Here is a 22626-nt window from a genome sequence, read left to right on the forward strand (position 1 = left end):
CACACACACAGAAACAGAGATAACTATATCCCAAATGTAGATGTATTTATTTTTTTCCTCGGTTCTATGAACCCAGCTTGGTTCCTTGTTCTTCTTGAATAATTAACTGAATAGTAAAATAATGGTTTAAAGTACCCAGAGACAAAATTCGGTCGGTAAATTGATATTGTTAATTGCCCAGACATCAGTGCAAGCACAGACAAAACATAGCTTATGATCCTTTTATTAGTCAGTTGTAATAATAAAGAAGGGCAACCTGTTGGCCTATGCCTACTAATGCATGCATGGCTGAGCGTCACGCTTGATGTACTTGATTCTATTGTGTGTAGATCTACGGAGAAGAGACTGGTGCTTAACGGCGCACAAAGCTGTCAATATCAAATGAATTAGAGGCTGGAGAGTGGGATCAAGAAGAGGTTTGGAGTGGATAAATAAGAAGAACTGGGGTGTGTACCAGTAAGGAATTATTGCCGCGGACATAAACCAATGCTCTTCCTGCAAAGGCAACACCTCCCCAGCTCCCCATCATCCTCCCTCATAGCCCCACACCGGCACTTCTACGTAGCGGACTCAGTTTCCGCTTCGCACGGTTGGTCAGCGACTCGCAGCGGAGAGTTGGAGAGGGAGCGCGCACGAGAGAGAGGGAGACGTAGCTCCTGAAAAACCAGAGGCTGGGAGAGAGAGGAGGGACGGAGGAGGTGACAGACCTGCTCCGCTGGGAATAGGCTACAGCTTACTGCTAAGTGCCATCGGCAGAGTAGGCTCACAAAACGCACCTCCGCTGTAAAATGCAACAATAAGGCACCGAGCAGCGCCGTGTAGCTGTCAGCGAGCTCCGCGAGGATCTGCGTGGTTTTGACTCCGCTGTGTAGGAACTAACTGAGGGGAGAAACAGTGGGGATTCATGGGGAGTTTGTGCAGCTTCTTCGAGAAAAACGCCTGGATTATCTGACTTTTGATTGATTTCTTATTTTTGGGACGGGGCGCTGGACGTTTTCAAGGCGATACTGCGTTTCTCTGCTGGGCCAGCTGCAGCCTGCGACCTGTTTTTGGTTTTTAGGTAAGCTGATGTTGATCTGAACCGACTGCGTGTACCCACCGTGACTGCATTTCATAACTCGCCCACATCGTAGTAAATGCTACTCCACGTTGCAGGAATCGCAGCTGTCTGCTGAAGTGACACCATCTGAGCGCAAATGATTTTTTTTTTCTTTTCTTTAGGAGGCTCCTCTGCGATTTATTTTTGCTTTGATCGCCGCCTCGCAGGGCAATACAGCTCATGTGTTTAGTTCTGGGAGCATGCAGGGGGAAAAAGGCGAGGGCCTGCTTCAGTGTGTCACAATAAAAGTCCTAATAGTTTAGTAATGTTGTGAATATTGAAGTTATTCTCCTAAGAATAACATATGCCGAATAAAATGACCTGTATTTGTGAAAGACACATTGCACTGAGCAATTATTAAGAGTATTAAAATGCTTTGGGTTTACACTTTTAGCTCATGCCATTAACATGAAGGCTTTCTATCATGTGTGTTATATTTACACGTTATGCTTTCATTTCTGAGCTATCAAAAAAGTATTTTCATTTCTCCACTTAACAAAATAGTAACAGCAAGAACAGTAAATGTGATTACACAGTGCAAATGAAGCTTATTTGTGTGTCTCTAAATTCATATTATCACAATGTCCTGAAAGTCTGTCTTCATTTATCCGGTTAGTTAAGAAGGTCGGGCTGCACACACTGACATCTCTGTTTCCGTCTCCCAGCAGCGACGTGTAGTTTTCGGAGCTCCGGTCATGGCGGACCAAGAGGAGACTTTTGTCCTCCAAAACTCTCCAGGTGGCTCGGATTCGAGAGAATTACAGAGCGATAATAAATCAGAGAAACAGAACGGGACCTCAAGCAAATCCCCGTCATCACAGACAACTTACATCCAGCAGGTCAGTGCCGGCTTGCAGGCCTCACACTCACTGCTTCAGGCTGCAAGCTGCGGACTTAGGGCTCACATTCACTCATTTGCAGGAAAAAATAGCCTAGGCGTTTTTGTCAGAAGCAGGCAGATACCCTGTTGTTCTTGGCGTTAAAAATATAAAATATAAATCATGACTTAAAAACAAATGTCCGCACAGTGAATGGGGTATTTCTGCTAATTTTAGTTCTTTCGGCGTATATATTTACGCTGTTTGGAGATAGAAATGTGATTGGATCAAATATTTAGTCCACTAGTGATTTTTTTTAATTTGTGAAATGAAACAACTTCAGCAAAGACTCAGCAATTTTTTAGTTTCTGTTAAGCTTCATAGCGTAACTGTGTGTGTGTTATAGTTTATAGTCATATAGCATTACAGATCAATTCTGTGTGGGTTTATGTTCATTGCTACACATTAGCTTTGACTATATTATTATAAAATCGTGTTTGCTGCTTCAGTTCTCACAGCAAAGGCTGAACAAGTTAAAGGCTACGGTATTCTGGCTGGTTTCAAATTGCTAATTCATAATCTTATTATCCTCTGCATTATTTACAGCTTAGCCCCCAGCGTACAACTCGGTTGTCCAAAGTATTTGCATTTTATTTTTTAAAGTGTTTTAATCAAACACTGAATACTAGACCTACAGTTTTTATTTTTATTTTTTACAACCTCTGAATTCAGAAGGCCTTAAATGCATGCAGACTAGTGCATGACACCTCTATCTATAATGCAACTTTAGAAAAACCATACACACTAGAATGTTTTACTTTGAAGGGAATGGAGGGAATAAAGGTCTACCTGCACGAAAGGGAACTATGGGCGAAGTTTCACGAGGTGGGGACGGAGATGATCATCACCAAAGCGGGACGGTAGGAGCATCTAAAACATTTTCATTATTATTATTATCGCGATTAGAAAGATTTCAGTAGAACTAATGGGTTCATTGACTGTGTGTCTGCTTGTTGATGAGGCTTTTAGTTATCTTGGCCGATTTTCGAGCCTAAATATAAACTATAAACCAGACTGGAATTTTCTTACGTGGGGATCTGGAACCGTACAGAACCACAGAGAAAACACAAGAGCATCTGGTGGACGCTTTAGTGTTCTGCAGCACTACCGGTCCATATTTTAGTCTGGGTGGCCTTGTTGGGAAATGCGATACAGCGAGAGAGCCAACGTGCAAAACGTGCCCCCTTGTGTAAAATGTTACCGATTGTTTCTTTGCGTTGAAATAAAGACATTAAAGAGCACAAGGGCTGCCTTTTGCGCCGTTTTCTCTGTATCCGCTGCAGGTGTGTGTGTGTATGTAACTGCGTGCAGACACTTGTGATCCAACACGTGTGCAACAGCATGTTGTGCAGGGACCGCGTGAGTGAATGTGTCCTGCTGTCAGCTCCACGGTCGCCCTCAGACTGTATCCAGTCAAAACAGCTCATGTCGCCTGAGTGTGAACTTTTATATGCGCCCGATGACTTTTTATGTCAAATAGCTTCGGAGCACCGCTTGCACAGTCTCCTACAAATGAGGAATATTTACAGTTGAACGTTGCTGCATTTCGATGTGCTCTCCAGTGCGGGCAGAAGGCAGTTGTTTTCTTACAGCTGCAAAAAGTCTCCATTATATTCCCGTCAATCATTTCACTCCTGTTTTTGGCAAGAGATGATATTACACAGCATCCATCCTCGTCCGTTAGCCCTTCCCTTTCACTCGTGGGAGAGCTTAGTGTTTCTCTCCGTGTATGTGTGTGTTTTCTGCAATATGACAGCTACATAGGGAACATATTGAATTTTTTTTTATAATGGCTCTTCTCAGATCCAACGCCCTGCCTTGAAAGTAAGATTTTCCTCTCCAAACACCAAAGACGGATATTTATATGTTTTAAATCCTCCCACTTAACCTTTCTCTATGCTTCAAAATATTATTTACTTTTGGTTTGCTTATTAAAGAGTGAATGGCACAGGCTTTATTACGAAAGCATATATGTATATATATATATATATATATATATATATATATATATATATATATATATATATATATATATATATATATATATGTGTGTGTGTGTGTGTGCGTGTGTGTGTGTGTGTGTGTGTTAATAGGTGTGAGTAGTCATGTACTTGTTTTTTTTCTCGCGTGTCCACTACACTTTATTTTCCTGTACAGGAGAATGTTTCCCAGCTTCAAAGTGAAGGTCACAGGATTGAACCCTAAAACGAAATACATTCTACTTATGGATGTTGTTCCAGCTGACGACCATCGATACAAATTCGCCGATAATAAATGGTACGTAAAAACATAACACAGCAACGCTTCTCTAAAGGGATTTGCCTTGCCAACATATAGGCCTACTTTTACGCACCGATGAAAATCCGGGTCATTGTTTTTTTTTGTTTTGTTTGTTTGTTTGTTTGTTTTTTGGTGTGTGTGTTTTTTTTTAGTTTTAGGGGGGAGGGGGATCTCAGCTAGTCTCTCGTTTTCTCGCTCTCTCTGGAGTTATTTGCAACCGGAAGCGTTATATTGTCGTGATGGACGGGATGGTCGGAAGTGAATATATTATTTCCGGGAGAATTATTAACTGTGTTTTTTCTAATATTTGCCAAGAAATGAAGTCAGCAGGCAGAGATTCACATATGTTGCAAAACAGTGCCTTTAACGTCTAACGTGACTAGAAGCAATCAATATTCGACAATGGCACAGTGCAGACCGCTTCCTTATGTACTGAAGTTTAAAGTTAATAAAACAAAGTTTTGAAAAAGAGGTAATCACCCATAGTTTAGAACTTTAAGTGTAGAAAGTCCCATATTGCGCCATTTTGTGCGTAATAATTAGAAACAGTGCCCCACTAATTTAAGTTTTCCGTTTATAATAAAATGTTAATTTATTATTACATTTTATCCACAGTCATTATCTTCTGCTTCTTTCGACATGTTAGGACCGACTCAGTTGCGGCTAGCATGTGAGTGTTAGTCCAGCAAGTTTCAAAGCGTGTGACTGTGTTGCTGTGTATCAGGTCTGTGACTGGGAAGGCAGAGCCTGCCATGCCCGGGAGACTCTACGTTCACCCGGACTCTCCCGCCACGGGGGCTCATTGGATGAGGCAGCTCGTCTCCTTCCAGAAACTGAAATTGACCAACAACCACCTGGACCCGTTCGGACACGTAGGTGCCTGCCTATCATCAATACTATTTAACCACATGATTGCTAACCTGGTGTTGCACTGACCCAAATCCCGAGAATCCGTTAAGGCCCGACGTGTTACATGATGGCACTAAATGCTTATCTGCAGGTCTCTGCATCGCCATTTATATAAAAGTGCCTAACAGATTCTTCTTCTTCTTCTTCTTCTTCTTCTTCTTCTTATTATTATTATTATTATTATTATTATTATTATTATTATTATTATTATTACTGCTACTCGCAGCTAATTAAAAGTACGTTTTATTGTTTTCTTGAGGTTAAATATTTTTATAAACACATATATATATAAACACATTTTAAATTGATTAAAGATAATGCTCCTGCCTGGTCATCTTTTTAAAGAGAGGCAATCTGTTTATTGATTTATTTATTTGCTTAAAACTTTGCATTTGATCTGTTAAATGTGCATTAAAACTTAAACATAACCTTTCAGTCATTCTTTCACTGCACCTGTGGAGCCCAAACTTTATTAAGTTGCTTCTGTAAAGATGTGTTTTAGTGAAAGTAAATCGTTTGATAAATTCCATCTAACCATCCATCCATCCATCGCTTTGATGGAGGGTATACTTTTTATTATATAGATACATTTATATTTTTTATGTTTTGTCCTTTTTTTCCATTTTTTGTTAAATGCAACTTGCAGTGTTAAAATGAATACGAAAATAGTAAGTAATGAAATGCATTCTGGTGTTGAAAACGTCACAAAATAAATTTTAAATAGTGAAATAGTTGTGGTGTTCAATTAGATGCAAATACTTTTACCACCACTATACTATACTACTGCTATAACAACAACAACAACAACAACAACAACAACAACAACAATAATAATAATAATAATAATAATAATAATAGTAAGCCTGATATACTTTAAACACAAAAAAGAAATATAGAGGCAATTTTGTGCCATATGAAGGTTTTTTCTACTTTACTTTTCCAAAGTGGAATCTCCTGAGATTACAAAAAAAGTTTGGTGATATTCTGTTTTTACTATTGAACATAATGATGTAAAGGTAATGTTTTGAAGAGTCTCTGTGATCTTTAGATAAATATTCCAGATTGAGACAAATATTTGTTTCTTATCGTGCCATCATCTTATTCTTTAATATGTAATATGTGTGCTATGAAGGTGTTAGTAACATACCTTTTGTAGCACAGTATTATTATAGCACCCCCTAGGTGCATTAGCCATGGACCTCCTGGAATTCAGCTTGCATGAGTAGAAGAGATCAACTGGGAACTTTTTTAGGAAAAAGGAAAAGGGCAATTGCACCACCACCCACCATCTCCTTCACCCGTCTCAACAGTAAGAGGCTGTATGGTACCCATTTCCTAGCTTTAACTCCTCATTATTCTAAACTCCCTATCTGGCCTCAGGCTTTTGTGATTCCTGTCTTACCCAAAGCAGAAAGTACAAACATCACTTACTTCATCAAAAAATGGGCCCTTTGGCGGCAGGTTTTCATGAAGAAAGGTATCTCGACGGGTACATTTAGGCCTAATTAGATGTCTTGTTGTAGAAACAGAGCATCCGCACAGTTAACTTTCTTACTAACAGGCTTAGCCATTAAAGGAAAATACAATTAGAAATTTGGCAAAGGTTACCTCAACAGCTGGTTTGCTTTCATGAGAAAACATTCCTTAAAGCAAGCTGTGTTTGTTTGGTTTTGCTCTTAGAGACGTATTACTCCACAATGCTCGATTCTGAAAAAAACCCAGATCTCATTGCATATGACCAATTATTGAGTGCATTGTTGCCATTATGCTATATTCCTATGTATACTTCTGGAGCCACTTAAGGTGTTGGTTTCAGTGTGGTAATGAATCAAAGTGAAGCTGGTTTCAGCTTTCAAAGTTACCCACGGAAAAATGCATATGAATTTTAGCACACACAAGCCACTATCTGTCCACATGGCACCTAAAGGAACTGCTCCCTTGCCAAAGCACAGCTGGTGAGATGAAACTGAGTCTCAGTCGGAATGGGAGCAGCACTGTGAATTTTGGGTTAAAGTGCGTTTTTGATTGGTTGCAGTGGTTCCTGGCTCGGCCTCTTTCGTGCTGGGAGAGAGCACCTTTGGATTCTTAAATGAAGCACTGGTGGCTGTCCAGAAATATACTCCATCAGCTTGTTGGTCCAGCTGGTTGAAATAACTTGTAGATGATTTATAATTACTAGCAGTGAGACATGAGACCAAAACATATTGCTGATGCCGATTAGACCAATACAGGACTGGCCTGAGGTTTTCTTCTAGAAATGTCTGTATATATATATATATTATATATATTATATATTAACAAACATTATATATAATGTTTGTTATAGCAAACATTTTAGTGCGAATCATGAAAGAAGGTAGTTTAAGGAGCTTTGGAAATGTTATGAGAAAATCTTGTGGATATGCTATTTTATTAAGTTTTGTGTAGAAATATAGTGAAGAATAGTGGGTTGAAGTGGGCAGAAGGATATTTGCAAGGAACAGGATTTTTAAATTATACACAGTATGTAATAGGTTACACACACATAAGTCATTTTCTGATATTTTACATATTCGTCGTATGAAAGTGTTGAGGCGGAGGTCTGTTTCACTAAGCAGTTTATTTCAATGGTAATGTGTTTTAGTTATAGTGAAGCTAGGTAATGCATTTTAAAGAAGTGTGTATCTTAAAAGAGATTTATTTAAAGAGACAATTATTAATCATAATGTTCTAATTTTGTGAAGTAACTAAGTACATATACTCACTGACTTTAGTTATATTACAGGGTAACAGTTTTGGCTAGCTATTTGGTTTTTAGTTTCCATGAGATTCTACTTACATAAGTATCTTCTTTAAAAAAAAAGTTATATATTAAACTGCCCCAAAGTGTAAAAATTCTGTATTCTTATTAGTTAAAGGTTAAACTTTGCCATCTGCAACATTATAATTTATAAGTTTTGTATATAGCATATTTACTAGCAAGTGCTATTTTGTTGTAAGTAATTTTATTTGTGATTCAAGTATCTTAAATTTAATCCCTCTGTACTTTGGCTTTAACAAAGTGTATTTGCTTTGTTGCTTGTTATTCATATCCGTCGATACATATCAAAACCTCCACAACAGCACTAGTTTGGTCACAAAATTACAGAATTAAGTGGTGTTTTTTTCCGTATCTGAATTCCTGAATAGTTTGTTTTTGTTTCTGTTTCATACCAATCTGTAGTTTTTGCTCTGATGTCTGTCTCAACTCCCAGAATATTTCTCAGTGTTATTTGTCTTGTCCATCAGTTTGCTGCTGCACTCGTCTCCCAGTCTTCCCACACATGTTTTGTGCATGAGGGTGGAGTGTGAGGATCACACTGTTTATATTTGAATGGCAGTGTGTGATGAGCAATAGATGGTGGTGTACAAAGACTGCTAATCCTAAAGCTTGGGGAAACTCTCTGATGTGGAGGAACTTGAAAGTAAAAGGGCAGCAGCCCGGGACCCAAAGGGATCCTTCACTATCATTACATGCGATCATCCAGAAGCTAGGGGGGGTTGAGGCAGAGATACAGGGAACCAGGCAGGGCAGTGACTGGGCCACAGAGTTGAGGCGTATGCTGGGTCCCCGGTGGGTGGTCTACAGCTACCCCCTCCTTACTACCACATCCCATCCTAACAGCACAAATACTGGACTTTAGGAGCCCACGGTTAGTGGGCCATGCTATTTTCCATGGTGAAATGTGCATTTAGACATCTATGCAACTTCTAATATGTCTTCATGACAGACATTTTTAGCCTCTTAAACCGTACAGGGTGCTGTATGACATGTTTGCATCAGTGGACTAGTTGTTGTGGTTTGTTCCAATCTTGGACATATATGCAAACTAAGAAATAAGCAGGCAATGAATGCATGAGAAAATCTGCCATTTACCCTGCTTTTTCTTTGCACAGTTTACATAGTTTTGAGTCGTGTTTTGAAGCCTCATTAATGATTCTAAATATTAAGACATAGGGACTGCTGCTTAACAGACACATGAAAGAAGTTTTTTTGTTTGCTTGTTTTTTTGTTTTTCAAATACACCCTGACAAAACTGCAATACTGGAAAAATCCACAAAAACAAAAAGCTGCGTCTGCTTATGTAACTGAAGTGATCCACTAAACAAATCCTGACTGATGTTTTCTGTCACTTACTTCCATTAAATAGTTTGCATCTACAAGGTGCATGGCAGGCAGCTGAAAAACACTTTCTCCTGCCCATTACAAAAACCTATTCCAGCATGAAATGAGATCAAGTTCAACTGGGAATTAATAATGGATGACTATTGTATTATCTATGTAGGTCTCTATGGTTCATTCGCCTCTGAGAAAAGACTCTGGGTTATGTCTGTGTAATACTGCAGGATACCCCCATAGGTACTGGAGGGCAGGGCAATCCCCCGGCTCTTCTCATGCTAGCACTGAGACGCAGGTTCAAAAACACTCTTTCAGATAAAGTATAGAAGGACCGAATGCAGGAATAAGTCAATTAAAAAGCAATTACCGCCGTTTTTATTGGAAGAATTTAATGGGAATTAAAATAAAATAAATAAATAATATTTCTTCAAGATTGATGGCCTTGACTAACTTTCGATAGTGCCTCAAAAGACACGTTCATTCTATTCATTGTAGTTCTCATAGGCTGGTTTAGTAAGGTAACAGAATATAAAGGAAGAGGGCATGTATATGTCTATCTCCTGCATTTATCTGTGTGACTGTCATGAGAAGTGCTGTATAAATAACACGGTAAATCACTGTCACTGCAGTAATAATTACAGTGAGAGACAATTCATATTTTTAAAGGGTTTAATTAGAACATTTTAAATCTTTATTCTGTTTAAAACATGAGGAATGTTTAAATAACTGTGCTGTAAAAAAGAAGAAGAAGAAGAAAAAGAATGCAAATGGGTCGACTTTATTTTAAATATCTATAAAAAGGTAAAAATAAAACTTTCATTACAATTTGTTGTTCAATAAACGTTTTTTAGCCAAACAAGTGTTTGTGTTTTTCAGAAACTATACTCAGCTTAGACGTTTTGAGAGGAAAAGTGGATTCCATTACAAAGTAGACAGATTTCGCAAAATTACAGGGACAAAAACAATTTTATTGAGAAGTATAAGCAGACCAGTGCGTTGGTGAAAGTACTGAAATAGACCTTTTGCAAAATAGACTGTAATCTTATCATGTCAGCATGTTGCTCATGCGTAAAAATGACTAATGTCTTACTAACATTTATTATTTTTATTATTATTATTATTATAACAAATATATGGTAAAGTGTTTTCTTACAAAAGGACATTTTTAATCTTTAAAAAAATGCGCACTCAAAAAAAACACATTTGAGGACTGGTAGGGTGTATCTCATTTTGTTTAATTTTATTTTTAGAAATGACGCCAAATATATGTGTGTAACGCCACTTTCTCTTTATTGCAGATCATCCTCAATTCGATGCACAAGTATCAACCGAGGATTCACATCGTGAAAGCGGATGAAAATAATGGCTTTGGTTCCAAAAACACGGCCTTCTGCACTCACGTCTTCCCGGAAACATCTTTCATTGCGGTGACATCCTATCAGAACCATAAGGTAAAACTTCGGGGTTTTTTGGATATTTTTATTCATTTATTTTCGCGAAAGGGGCAGCTTTAGGTTTACGTATTTTATGGGGTGGTTAAAATTCCACAGTGTTTCAAACGGAGGTAAATATAAAGAGGGAAAAAATCAGTTGTGCAAACAGAACCATGCAGCCTGTTGCGCTCTCAAAAATGCCCCCGGTGCAAATGCAGGATTGCGCAAAGGTCGATTTCACATTGAAGTTATTTTTGAAAATGTGTTTATAATTTTTGCGCAAATTATTTTTAATAATATTTTTTTGTCAATTTTTTATGCAGCTCTTGGTCTTCTGTTGGATCAAAGGAGAGGGAAATAATAGCTCTTTGAGAGTTTAAAGTTTTTCACTGAAAATCGCTGATATTAAACTCAGCTGCTGGCAGATTAAAGGAAAACTTCAGATTCCTGACTAGAACACGTTTCACAAACCCAAGTCCGTGACATGAATTTATTATTAAGGCTTTCGTTGGAGATAAATTACTACCTACTTTGAAACAGTTCTAGTAATTATTTTTTAAATTCATTTGTTGGTGTTTTATTTTCAGTCTATTTCAGTGTAGATGAGACTATCACTGCATGCTTTATTTCGAAGCTCTCCTTACGCATTGCTTGTATATATATGCGCAAAAACAGATCTCAGTCTAAGAACTTTGAAGAACTTTGAAGATTTAATTACATATACATATACAAGGGAAACCAGATTTTACATATGCTATGCAAATGTTTGCCTTTTTTCATTTATTTTCTAAGCTTCACTTTCTCGGTTAACGACGGAGCTTTAATTAACATTATTGAGTTGTAAATTAAGTTTCTTACCGTGTTTAATTGGAAACAGAAAACCTTGGAATCACCCTTGTTTTTCGCGTATCTGGAATCTCGAAACTTATAACATCAGATTAGAGTTAAAGATGTGACTTCTTGTGCCGCACAGCCTCGTATTTTCTTTTCGTTTTGTTTTTTTAAAGTCGCCATTGCGTGTTCAGACTTGTGAAAGTAGCAGGAATAAAATTCAATATTTACACTGTCTACATTTCTGGGCGAGGGGAAAAAAATCTTGGGAATACAAATATCTGCAAACAGCATCTGTTTAACATCCTTAAACCATGCAGGCCTATATGTTTTTAGTTTGGGGAATATGGGAGAAAGGGGCGAAAGCTCATAATGTCCCTGCAGCCAATCCAGGTCTCCGGGCTTCTGGGAACAGGAAGCACAAATGACCAACATTCTGTAGAAACCATTCATTATTTTCGAGCCTGTTACTAGGGGCTGAGATCGTAACTGCGGGCTAATTATTAGGGCTTTCCAGACCTGCAGGAAAGAAAGGGGCATTTCGGGTTTCGAGGCTCTTTTTTTTCTTGCCACATTTGTCTAATCAAACAGTTTTAAGCCTGCCAAAAGGAGTGGGCTACGAGCTGCAGGCATGTGTCCAATTCACCTGTTAGACTCTCAGCTAATGAAATGGTCAAAGTCTCTGGTTTCAGCTCTTTCCTGTCGTAGCTGTAATTAAAGCATTTTTTCCAGAAACTGAGGTTCCTGGAGTGGTATGTTTTCTTAAGATTTTTGTCAAACTGGGAAGATGAATTAAGACCAGCTCATAGTTTTGTTCTTTTCTTTTTTTAAAAAAAAATCTTACTTGAACTACTTCACTTCATTTTGCATCTGGAAATGTGTTTATGTCAGCCTCAGTTATTTTAATGAGCACAGTTTGGACACAGCCTAGTCAAACTACAGTCTTTGAATTTCGACTCATTATCTGAGCCTACTCTCAAATTATTTTTTTCTGTTTTTCCTCCTATCTGCTAATCCTAGTCAGAACAAAATCTTTTGTAAAATATTTAATTTTCTCTCTGTAAACTCAGCTGAGAATAAGATTGTTGGACTGGATAATTATTTGTCTAGGTGTATTTTTGGAAGACATGCAGGGGGGTAAAAAGGGCGAAATAGACTCTGAACTTTTAATGCCAAACTTTTAAAATGATGAGACAGTGTATAAATGATCTGACAGACAGCTCGTATTAACAAGAAGCTAGCGACGTGTCACATGAGAGATTTTACAAGGTTTGCTGAAAGTGTCAGCCAGCGTGCACACAAACTTCCAGTCTTGTCAAAAAGCTGGAAGCACACGAGAGCTGCCAGCTAATTACCTGCCAGAAACCACTGCTCACGAGAGGGATATCCCGGGATTGGGTTAAACCACTCTGGGATTAACTTATTGTTTATGGGTGGCTCTGAAAGTAATTTCTGCTTCTATTTGTTTGGTATTGATAGAGACGTTTTTTACCAAAACATTAAGTCATAGAATAAGTCTCATGATTTGTATCTGTCATGCACGAGCCAGCTATCTCCTAAGCTAGACATCATCTAATGTAACATCATAAATTAAGCAATGAAAGATGATTTATATAGACATGTTTTTATTGAACTATTGCACTCAGGAACTCAGCTCAGAAAGTATCTCAGGTTTCTGGAAATATGATCTGTTATTTCACTCTTGGGTAGCTTGTGAACACTTACATGCATCCAAAAAAAACCCGTAAAGCCCCGGTTTTCTCCAAAAAATATGTTTAATATTGTCATCATAAAACCCCTGAGTTGAAGAGGAGTTGTCTTGTCTGACAGTCTGGCACAGGGCGAAATGCTGCTTTTAAATAGCTGCTATTTCAATGCATGTGTGGGTTGGCTGTAAATGGGTGCTTTTAAACGCAGCTGACAATGAAATGACATAAGCAGCACAACAATTGACTCTTACTGCAACAGTGTATGTTACTGACACTTTGTGTGTTTGCGCTTACAGATAACCCAGCTGAAGATCGAGAACAACCCATTTGCAAAAGGATTCCGTGGTAGCGATGACATGGAATTGCACCGGATGTCCAGAATGCAAAGGTAAATGTGGGAAAAAAAACAATCAAAATGCACGTTATTCTTGCTTGCTTTTCTTTTTCTTTTCTTTTTTTTCTTTCATAGATCCTGCTTCTGACATATGGAAATACTGACCAAATGTTGTGAAATGAGTAGATAAATGTTACCTCAATTAGGCAGGGATTACTGACATCCTGGTCACACTGTCACTTAACGAGCCCCACTTTAATCCCTCAATCACCCAAATGCAAACCAGTCGTATGTGTTATTTTCAGTGAGTGTTATTTTCAATGATGTAAGTGTAGTTCTTGATAGTCAGCCAGTTTTCATGCTGAAGACTTTTATGGCTGATCTGGCAGAACCTCTGAAACACAACTGTAACATCTCTCTTCCATAGAGCTCTTTCTACCAGGATGTTCCAACTCCTTATGTGGACTGTGCTGTGTGTGTGTGTGTGTGGTGTATATATGTGTGTGTTGGTGGTGTGTGTGGGGGTGTGTGTGTGGGGGGCACGCATTTGTGCTGAACTGGTGGTATCTCTTGGTCAGGCAGCCAAGGCACTATACGACCACATTGATCTCTCCCCTCCCTCGCTCTATTATTCAGTCCAGATGAGGAATGGAGCATGAGTCCGTACTGCGTGGAAAACACTTTTTCAAAGGAGAAAATCTGGTTTTGAAAAAAACACAACCCCCTTTGGGCAGCCAGTTCAGACTCTATGTGAATTCAAATGAGGAGGGGAAAAAAATCCCAGATCAGACCAAATAGGAAAAGTTGTTTAGCGTTTCCATAAGGTGTTAGAAGAATGCATCCACTCTAAAACCTTCACTCTGATGCACAGAATAATGATCAAGTACCTCACAATCAGTGTTGCAGCAAAAAAAGAAGTAGCTTTATAAAAAACTGCATGCCTGATTGTACTAGACGCACGTTAAATTTCTTTAAGTAGGTGCGTTCCACGAGCTAATGAAATGTATTTCAGCTATCAAAACTTGTAAATCTATAGAAGCTGGTGAGAGTCCAAACCACACTATCAATCTTTCATGCCTTTGTCCAATCCTGCAGAGGACAGTAAGCAATGCACGTCTGCTCTTGGTTACAATATCAAGGGGAGAGCTTATTGCAAAACCAGGTCAGGTTTTCAACTGAATCTTCCCCTGAAATCAAAGAACTAAAAATAGCAAAAATGATCTATTGATGGATCCTGAGGATTTATAGGGGCGAAATACATCCTGGTATTTTGGACTGAATATTTTCTTTTTTACGTTTTTCTCTGTGTCCTAAGTTGAAGTAAATCACTGATGGTGATCCTCGTTGGTTGTCTTTGAGAAATGATCTTATGATGAAATGCGGAAGATTAAAATAGTTCTGCTTTGTTGACAGCAAATTATAGTTGAAGATAATAACTAACAACTGTGATCGTTTGTGTGTGCACGTAGTACCAAGGAGTATCCAGTAGTGCCTCGCAGTACAGTGCGGCAGAGAGTGGGCTCCAGCCAGAGTCCATTTAGCGGGGAGGTCCAAGGCCTGGCCACACCAAACAGCCTGAGCTCCCAGTACTCCCAGTGTGAAAATGGTGTCACAAGCAGTTCACAGGACATGCTGCCCCAGTCGGGTTCCTACCCCCTGCCTCATGAGCATGGCCAAGAGTACCACTGTATCAAGAGGAAAGGTAGGTGACTCTAATATGGAGACTAGTGTAGAAGAGGGTAGATTGGGGTTTTTTCAGTAGTCACTCTCCATACATTGTTCTTAGCTATAACACACTTTGTTTCTATGTTTCTAAATTGTATCTTTCATTTATAATATTTTTTTAAAAAAATGTTTATTCTTGAACACATCATGTGTGTACATGAAGATTTGTAAACTAAAACAAATGATGTGAGATGTGTTACGTTAAACAAAGAGTAATTTAAAATATAGTGTCTGCTATTTAATTTTGCTATATGTCATGTACAACCCCAGTTCTAGAAAATCTGGAATGCCATGCAAATAAACACAAAATGCTTTTATTGGAAAGCCTAATAAAGTGACATTTTCTTCACAGTAGAACATAGGAAACATGTCAGATGTTTAAACTGAGACATTTCAACATTTCATGGAAAAATACAAGCTCATTATGAATTTGATGGCAGAAACATGTCTCTAAAAAGTTGGGATGGGACAACAAAAGGTTGGAAATGGAAGTGTTACAAAAAAGAAACAGCTGGAAAGTAACTGGAAAATCTTCACGTGTTCATGAATGTAAGCTGTTTCTTCATTGCGTGTATGTGCATTTGTGGGTGGGTTATTTTAACTTTTTTTTTTTTTTTTTTTTTTTCTTCTCAAACAAGGCATTTCTCCAATTGTATGTGTTTTTAATTTTGTTTCCCAAATTTTGATTTCCCACCTTAAATAACAGCATTCCATGTCTTCAGCCAGGAATTAGAGCTTGCTTGTGAGATTCAGGGACACATGGTGCCAAAAACAATTCAGTGAAAACTTGCCTGAAAATTTCCAGTGATGGTAACCGATAACTGGAGGAGAAGATGTCCTTTAAGCTTCTTTTTCGGGTGGGGACAAAGTGAGAGGTCAAGCTGTAAAATTTTGAGCCAGAGCTTGGCCTGTCTGTCGTCCCAATTTTGTTAATCTATCCTTTTGCTGCTGTACTCAGGTCTCCTGGTTGAGAGAAATCCACCTGTATTAAGAGACTAAAACATTCATTTACTATTTTTCTTACAACATCCATTTAATTCATCCACCTAGATTTTACTCTCTCTCTTGGTGCATAGTTCACACAGTCAGGCAGTTGCCTTTTATGGGCATGCAAGTTTCCGGTCACTTACCCCCAACAGCTGCGAAGCCGTCTCTCCCATATCAAAACTCAGCCAAACATTAAACATTCACCGTAGTGATTTAAAACTTTATTTGTAATATTATAATCAACAAAATCAGCGTTTTAATTACAGGCATGTATCATTGTTTGCAAATCATACTTATAAAACTCAATAACACGCTAAACAGGAAGTCCTCTGTGGGCTTCACAGCAGCCACCTCATTTGCATGTTCACACACTATCTAAAAATAGCTCGCAGCGCTGCAGCGCGCTATCGTCACACACAGCCTCGTTTCACACTCAACTCTCTATTATATTACAAAGACGTCTTATATTTACAATCACTCTCAGGCCTGAAAGTTTTAGCGCCTACACAATTTTGACAAATTTAAGATAACGGGTCCAACCGAAGAAAGTCCAACTTTTTTGTAATCAATTAACCAGTATCAGACTCTAACTGTATCTGGCCTCATCTCTAAAATCCCTAAGTCAATTTACAGTGCCCAAAAAAGCGCAGATAAGGAGACTCTAACTCCTAGCTTGTTCCAGGATGCCCTGTACCCCACAGTCAAGCCAACTGAACTAACCCTGTTCGCCGACAGGTCAAGGTCGCGCGTCCGCGGCCAGGAGGGAGCGTAACCTCCGGGCTATGCGCCTCTTAGTGGACTCTAACCACCGTTCTAACAAAATTTATAATACTTTTAAACCGCCGTCAACCCTCTAAAACAAGAGTATGACCGACGCAGATGCAACGTTATGGACAATGGAGCCTCTAACTCTCAACATGGCCAACACAGATGCAATCCTTTAGACCAATGGAGACTCTAACTCACAAAATGACCAATTCCCTATCAAACTACCTGAGACTTTAACTCAGTATTATTTTCCTTTACCTTGGGACTCTAACCCAGTATTATTACTTTTAAGCTTATTTCAGGTTTCAACACTCATGAGATTTTTTCATCAAAATCAAAACAGACACCCACCGGCAACTTTTACTGAATAGACATTTAATTTTATCGTCCAATTCAGCACACTTCGGATAAAATCAACAGGCCTGTGCCTACCTCTTTTATAAAGGCGCCTGTCCACTCAGTTCGATTGCCGGATAATGTCTGCCCGTCTGACCACCTCGGACCGTCCAAGCCTCCAAAACTTCCATCCCAATACCACAGGACGAGCCCCCAAAACTGTTACGGATTCAAATATTGGGAATGGATACAGGAGGAAAACCAAAATAACAACACTGGTCCGGCCGGGTCAAGTCAAACGATGATTTAATGAACACACGCGTGGGAGATGGACACCATACAACAGACAGCATCAGATCTCGAAATGGTGGAGCCTTGATCAAACTCTTATAGCCTCTAGTGGCCCCCACCTAATCATAAAAGCCTAAACATTCACATTCTTTCTCTCACACAGCGCCTAAGCTACGACCTTGGCTCCCTGTTTATCTGCTCCTGCTGATGGGGCAGAATGCTCTGTTCTCTTCTAATCAGACAAATGAGACGATGACTTTCTGTGAACAATATTTTCTTATAACTCAGCAGTATAATGCATCACAAAACAATATCATTCATTCACAAAAAATCAACAGTCTAATATAATGCAAATCAGTTTACCAAATGTAATAGTTATCACCTTCTTCTAATTCAGGAGCATAATGCAAACTAAAACTACATAATAATTCACAATCTTTAATTAGGGGTCTAACATGGCATAAAATAATATCATAATCCCACAAAAGGAAAATGAGGAAAATTTTACATAAGATCCTAATTAGGCTAATTTGCCAGAGGTCAGTAACATGAGTGGAGATTAAAAAAATAAAAGAGCATCCAAGAGAGGCAGAGAAGCCACATCAGCAACAAAATGCATGTACAAATTAGGAGCAATTTCAGAATAGTGTTCCTGAATGTAAAGCTACAAAGACTTTAAAAGTCTCATCATCTACAGCCCTACTGAATCAAAAGATCCGTAGAATCTGAAGAAATCTCTGTGTGCAAGCAACAAGGCCGAAGATCAATTGGATGCCTGTGATCTCCGGGCCATCAGGCGGCACTGCATTAAAAACAGGCATGATTCAGTCATGGAAAAAATTGCACTTCTAGAAATCATTTTCTGTGAAAAGAGTTCATTGGACCATCCAGAGTTAAAGGTGTATCATGGAAAGAAGTACCCTTAAGTGAACATGATCCAGAAGCATTGCTGTCTTCTCTGAGCCAAGGCTCATTTAAAATGGACCCAGGCAAAATGGAAAAGTGTTCTGTGGGCAGATGAATCTAAAATTGAAATTCTTTTTGGAAAACATGGATGTCAAATACTGTGAATGAAGGTGGAGAATGGCTGTAGAGGCAAAGCCTAGGCGTTAAGCACGGTACAAATCTCAGAAGCCTTCATCTCTCATCGTATGGACATGCATCAGTGCCTATGGAATTGGCAGCTTGCACATCTGGAATGGCACCATCAGTACTGAAAGGTAGACACAGATTTTACAGCAATTATGCTCCAATATATTTAGCACAACAATGCTAAACCCGAACTGTATCTATTACAACAGTATGGCTTTATAGAACAAGAGTCCGGCTGCTCAAACAGACTCTGTGCAAAAACAGAACTTCATTCCTCTCCTAAAAGTTCAGCAGCTGATCTCCTGAATTCCCTCATATGTACAGACTGTTGTTAAAGAAGAGGGGAAGCTACACAGTGGTAAACATAGCCCTGTCCCAACTTTTGTGAAACATGTTGCTGCCATCAAATTCAAAATGAGCTTTTCTTAATAGTTCTCTTAATGTGGCACATGTTCTCAGTTAATCATTTGACATGTTTTCTGTGTTCTACTGTAAATTAAATACCGGTTTATGAGATCTGCAAATCATTGCATTCTGTTTGATGACAGTTTGTATTTTCCATCTCTTGAATAACATAATTGCTCACCTTTCTAATTCCACCTGCAGTGGATGATGACTGTCACTCAGGAGATCACAGCTACAAGAAAGCATATCTGGAGAGCTCATCGAGTGAGGAGGACCATTACTACCGCCCTGTTGGCTACGCTCAGAGCCTCAGTCTCTCCGGTGGGCCTTACCGCAGCGAGTCTAGCCAGCGGCAGGCCTGTATGTATGCCAGTGCCTCACAAAGCGCTGAGCCTGTTCCCAGTTTGGAAGACATCAGCTGCAACACTTGGGCCAGTGTATCACCCTATGGTAGCTGTTCTGTCACCACCATGCAGCCCATGGATCGACTGCCCTACCAACACTTCTCCGCTCACTTCACCTCAGGGTCTCTGGTGTCCAGACTAGGTGGGGTGGGAGGCCACGCCTCTCCACAGCTAGGTGATGGCCACCACGCTGCAATGTACCAGAGCTCTATGACCCATCAGACTCTGGGCCGCCAATGCAGTCCCGGGGCTGGGATCCAATCACCAGCAGCCAGTCTGCAGGGAAATGAGTACCTGTATACACATGGCATACCACGTACACTATCACCACACCAGTACCACTCTGTACATAGTGTAAGCATCATGCCAGAGTGGAGTGAGAACAGCTAAAGAAGTTGCCCCCCCCCCCCCCCCTCACTCTATAAATACAAAAAAAAGAGAGAAAGACACAACAAAGGACCAAAACAAGGCAGGGTTTAGATGAATTTATATTTATATTTTTTTAAAAGGTCTTGCTGTTCATCCTAAAGAGACCAGTGTTGGTTCACAGTGGATGTGCATAGTAGGATGGTGCTGACTAGAAGAGAAGGCATCTTATCACTTACCTTGTTGTGACAGCATGTGCACTTATAAACAAACAAACAAACAAACAAAGAGGAGCTGGACAAAAGCAGAAGCAAAGACTGCTCAAGAGCAGAGCACGCAGACACGAAAGCGAAGGTCAGAAATGCTTCAGAAGCATGTGGTCCACAGGTCAACTGCGTCCTCGTGCGGCGGTGCTTTTTCTTGGATGTCCGCATTTTTAGTCAGACCATTAAATGTGTTTGCAACCACAAGTACAAAGCTCTTTTTGGACTATATAACAAATTTGTGTAAAAAACAAAACAAACAAAAAAAAGGACACTTGTCTTCTGTTATATTAGCCCAAGTTCTCATTTTTAAATAGTTTTTGTAGTTAACAAGTTACATTGTAAAACTGTTATAACTTAAACCATGAATAAGCAAGTGTGAGCCTTTGTTGTAGCTCTTGCTTACTCTTAAATGTGTCAAAAGGGTTTTTATTTTTTTTATTTTTTTGTTTTTTGTGTTTTTTGCTTTGTTTTGCTTTGTTTTTTTGTTTTCGCATACTTACATGCACTTCAAGAACCTTATATTAATTTAATGATGTGAAACGTGACAGAATAATTGTTCATTCGTGTCCAGACGTTTCAGGCAGAAACCGTCCTCACCACATGCAACGGTGTTACAACCAAGGAGCAGCACTGAAAAACTGATACTGACCATGTTGAGAAGCGGAACCGCAGAACTTACTCTGGTAATGATTCTGATTGACTAGCTGATTAAATCAAGATTTAATCAGGAACTTGTATAATTTAATTGCAATGTGCACAGCACTCCAGTGTTGAGAATTCAGGAAAAGCCCTAAAAAATCTTTACACCCACATTGCCCACAGGCGTGTACTCACACTACTATAAACTATACTGTTTTTCCCACGTGGCATGATCGAAAAACTAGCAAAAACGGAACAATGATAAGAAATCCAAAATTCTGTGTCAGCATCCACTAATAAATATACATTTTTGTTAATGATAAATGTAGGCTACATAATATAATTAAAAGAATTTGACCCCGAGTAATCACATGGCCAAAGCGCAACCCTACGGTATCATTTTTCAGTCATGCTGTGTGTTTGTGGCCTTTTTTGTGGAGTTCTTCTTGCCTCAGCCTCATTAATGCATTGTTGAATGTGGTAAATGTTTGATTACAGCTATTTAACAGTTGGAGATTGAGATGTAGTTAGCTCTACAATACACAAACTCACAACTTCAGACAAAAACAGCATTCTTTCTCCACCAAATGTATTATTACAATAGCAATATTATGACTGATGCAATTAAAGTGTTCTTCTGGACCTACACACTATTATAACTACATTATTACAACTTTCAGTAAAATCATTATTAGTTATAATCCCTGTTGCAGAGGGCTAACATTCTGCCATCAGTAAAGAATGTCCAAAATGTCTTTCCAGTGCTCCGGACACACAATATTATAGTGGAACTCATTCCACTGAATGTGTTTGTATGTTCTCTATATGTTAAATCATACTATTTTTTATTTACATTGTCAAGAAATCAAAAAATGTAAACATTTTCTCCACTCAAGTGTTTGATATTTTACCCGTTTGTTACCTGACAGTCAAGAATGGCTCATTCCACAGCACTTTGTCATGCTGCCAAACCCATGCCACAGTCTAGTACTCATGGAGGAAGTGCTCATTATTTATTTGGACTGTGGAGCCTATACTTGGCGTAAGCTACACTACAAAAAATAAGGTTCTTGGTTGATGGTGAACTGTTGTGCCTCACTCACATCACAATCATCTGAATATGTTGAAACTTACTGTAGTAAGCACTACAACATCAGATAGTTTGACAAAGCTTTTTGTAACTGCAACACCATCAAATCTTTTGGGGGGGGCAATTTTGATTGTGTGTTTTAATGCACAGTCAACACGTTTATCTGGTAAGCGCTTAACGTGTGACAAGGAGACAGGTAAAGTTAGACATCAAATGGAATGTACATCTGAGAATGCAGATAAAATATACTTGATTTCATTATGAAGCAAATGTCAGTTCCATCATAAAAATGAGCGTGGGTTAGCAGCCTGTTTCACATGTGGACAAAGGCTAATTTTTAAGTGCTTGTAGTCGATAGAATGTTATTTGTCAATAGTATTTATTTAACAACTATGGAAATCAGCTTGCTCCTGCATGTATCAAAGATAGATGGTTCAATTTCTTTTTATAGCCGGCTTTTTATGATTGTATAGGATTTTCTAATCATGCTTCTATAGAAAACAGGAGATTACTATACAGCTGTCAAAAAGTATCAAAACAAGAATGGAAAACATGAAAATGTGGATATCTTTGTAAATAAACATGTACATAACAGAATACCTGCAATAAATTAAAAAAAAATAAGAAACTTGTTGGATTGTTTTTA

General features: G+C 38.8%; 1 protein-coding gene across 2 annotated transcripts; it reads left to right on the forward strand.

The window, feature by feature from the left end:
* The first annotated feature begins 310 nt into the window (after positions 1–310).
* tbx5a (T-box transcription factor 5a) lies at positions 311–21097 on the forward strand. 2 transcript variants are annotated; one of them, XM_085168275.1, is made up of 9 exons: positions 311–1060; positions 1768–1938; positions 2743–2837; positions 4135–4254; positions 4982–5129; positions 10603–10755; positions 13574–13665; positions 15081–15313; positions 19417–21097. In XM_085168275.1, exons 2-9 carry the CDS (start codon positions 1795–1797, stop codon positions 20007–20009), a joined length of 1578 nt encoding a protein of 525 aa, XP_085024401.1. In that variant the 5' UTR covers positions 311–1060; positions 1768–1794; the 3' UTR covers positions 20010–21097. The 2 variants fall into 2 exon arrangements, with proteins under 2 accessions (XP_085024401.1, XP_085024400.1); XM_085168274.1 differs by having other exon boundaries at positions 312–1060; positions 1765–1938.
* The last annotated feature ends 1529 nt before the right edge of the window (positions 21098–22626 follow it).

This window comes from Neolamprologus multifasciatus, chromosome 7, assembly GCF_963576455.1.
Source record: "Neolamprologus multifasciatus chromosome 7, fNeoMul1.2, whole genome shotgun sequence".
NCBI lineage: Eukaryota > Metazoa > Chordata > Actinopteri > Cichliformes > Cichlidae > Neolamprologus > Neolamprologus multifasciatus.

Bases quoted from the DNA above. Each gene is read 5' to 3' on its own strand.
- tbx5a (XM_085168275.1), top strand. From the start codon at position 1,795: ATGGCGGACCAAGAGGAGACTTTTGTCCTCCAAAACTCTCCAGGTGGC. The intron at 1,939-2,742 runs GTCAGTGCCGGC...TTTACTTTGAAG, and splicing joins AGACAACTTACATCCAGCAG to GGAATGGAGGGAATAAAGGT. The intron at 4,255-4,981 runs GTACGTAAAAAC...GCTGTGTATCAG, and splicing joins AAATTCGCCGATAATAAATG to GTCTGTGACTGGGAAGGCAG.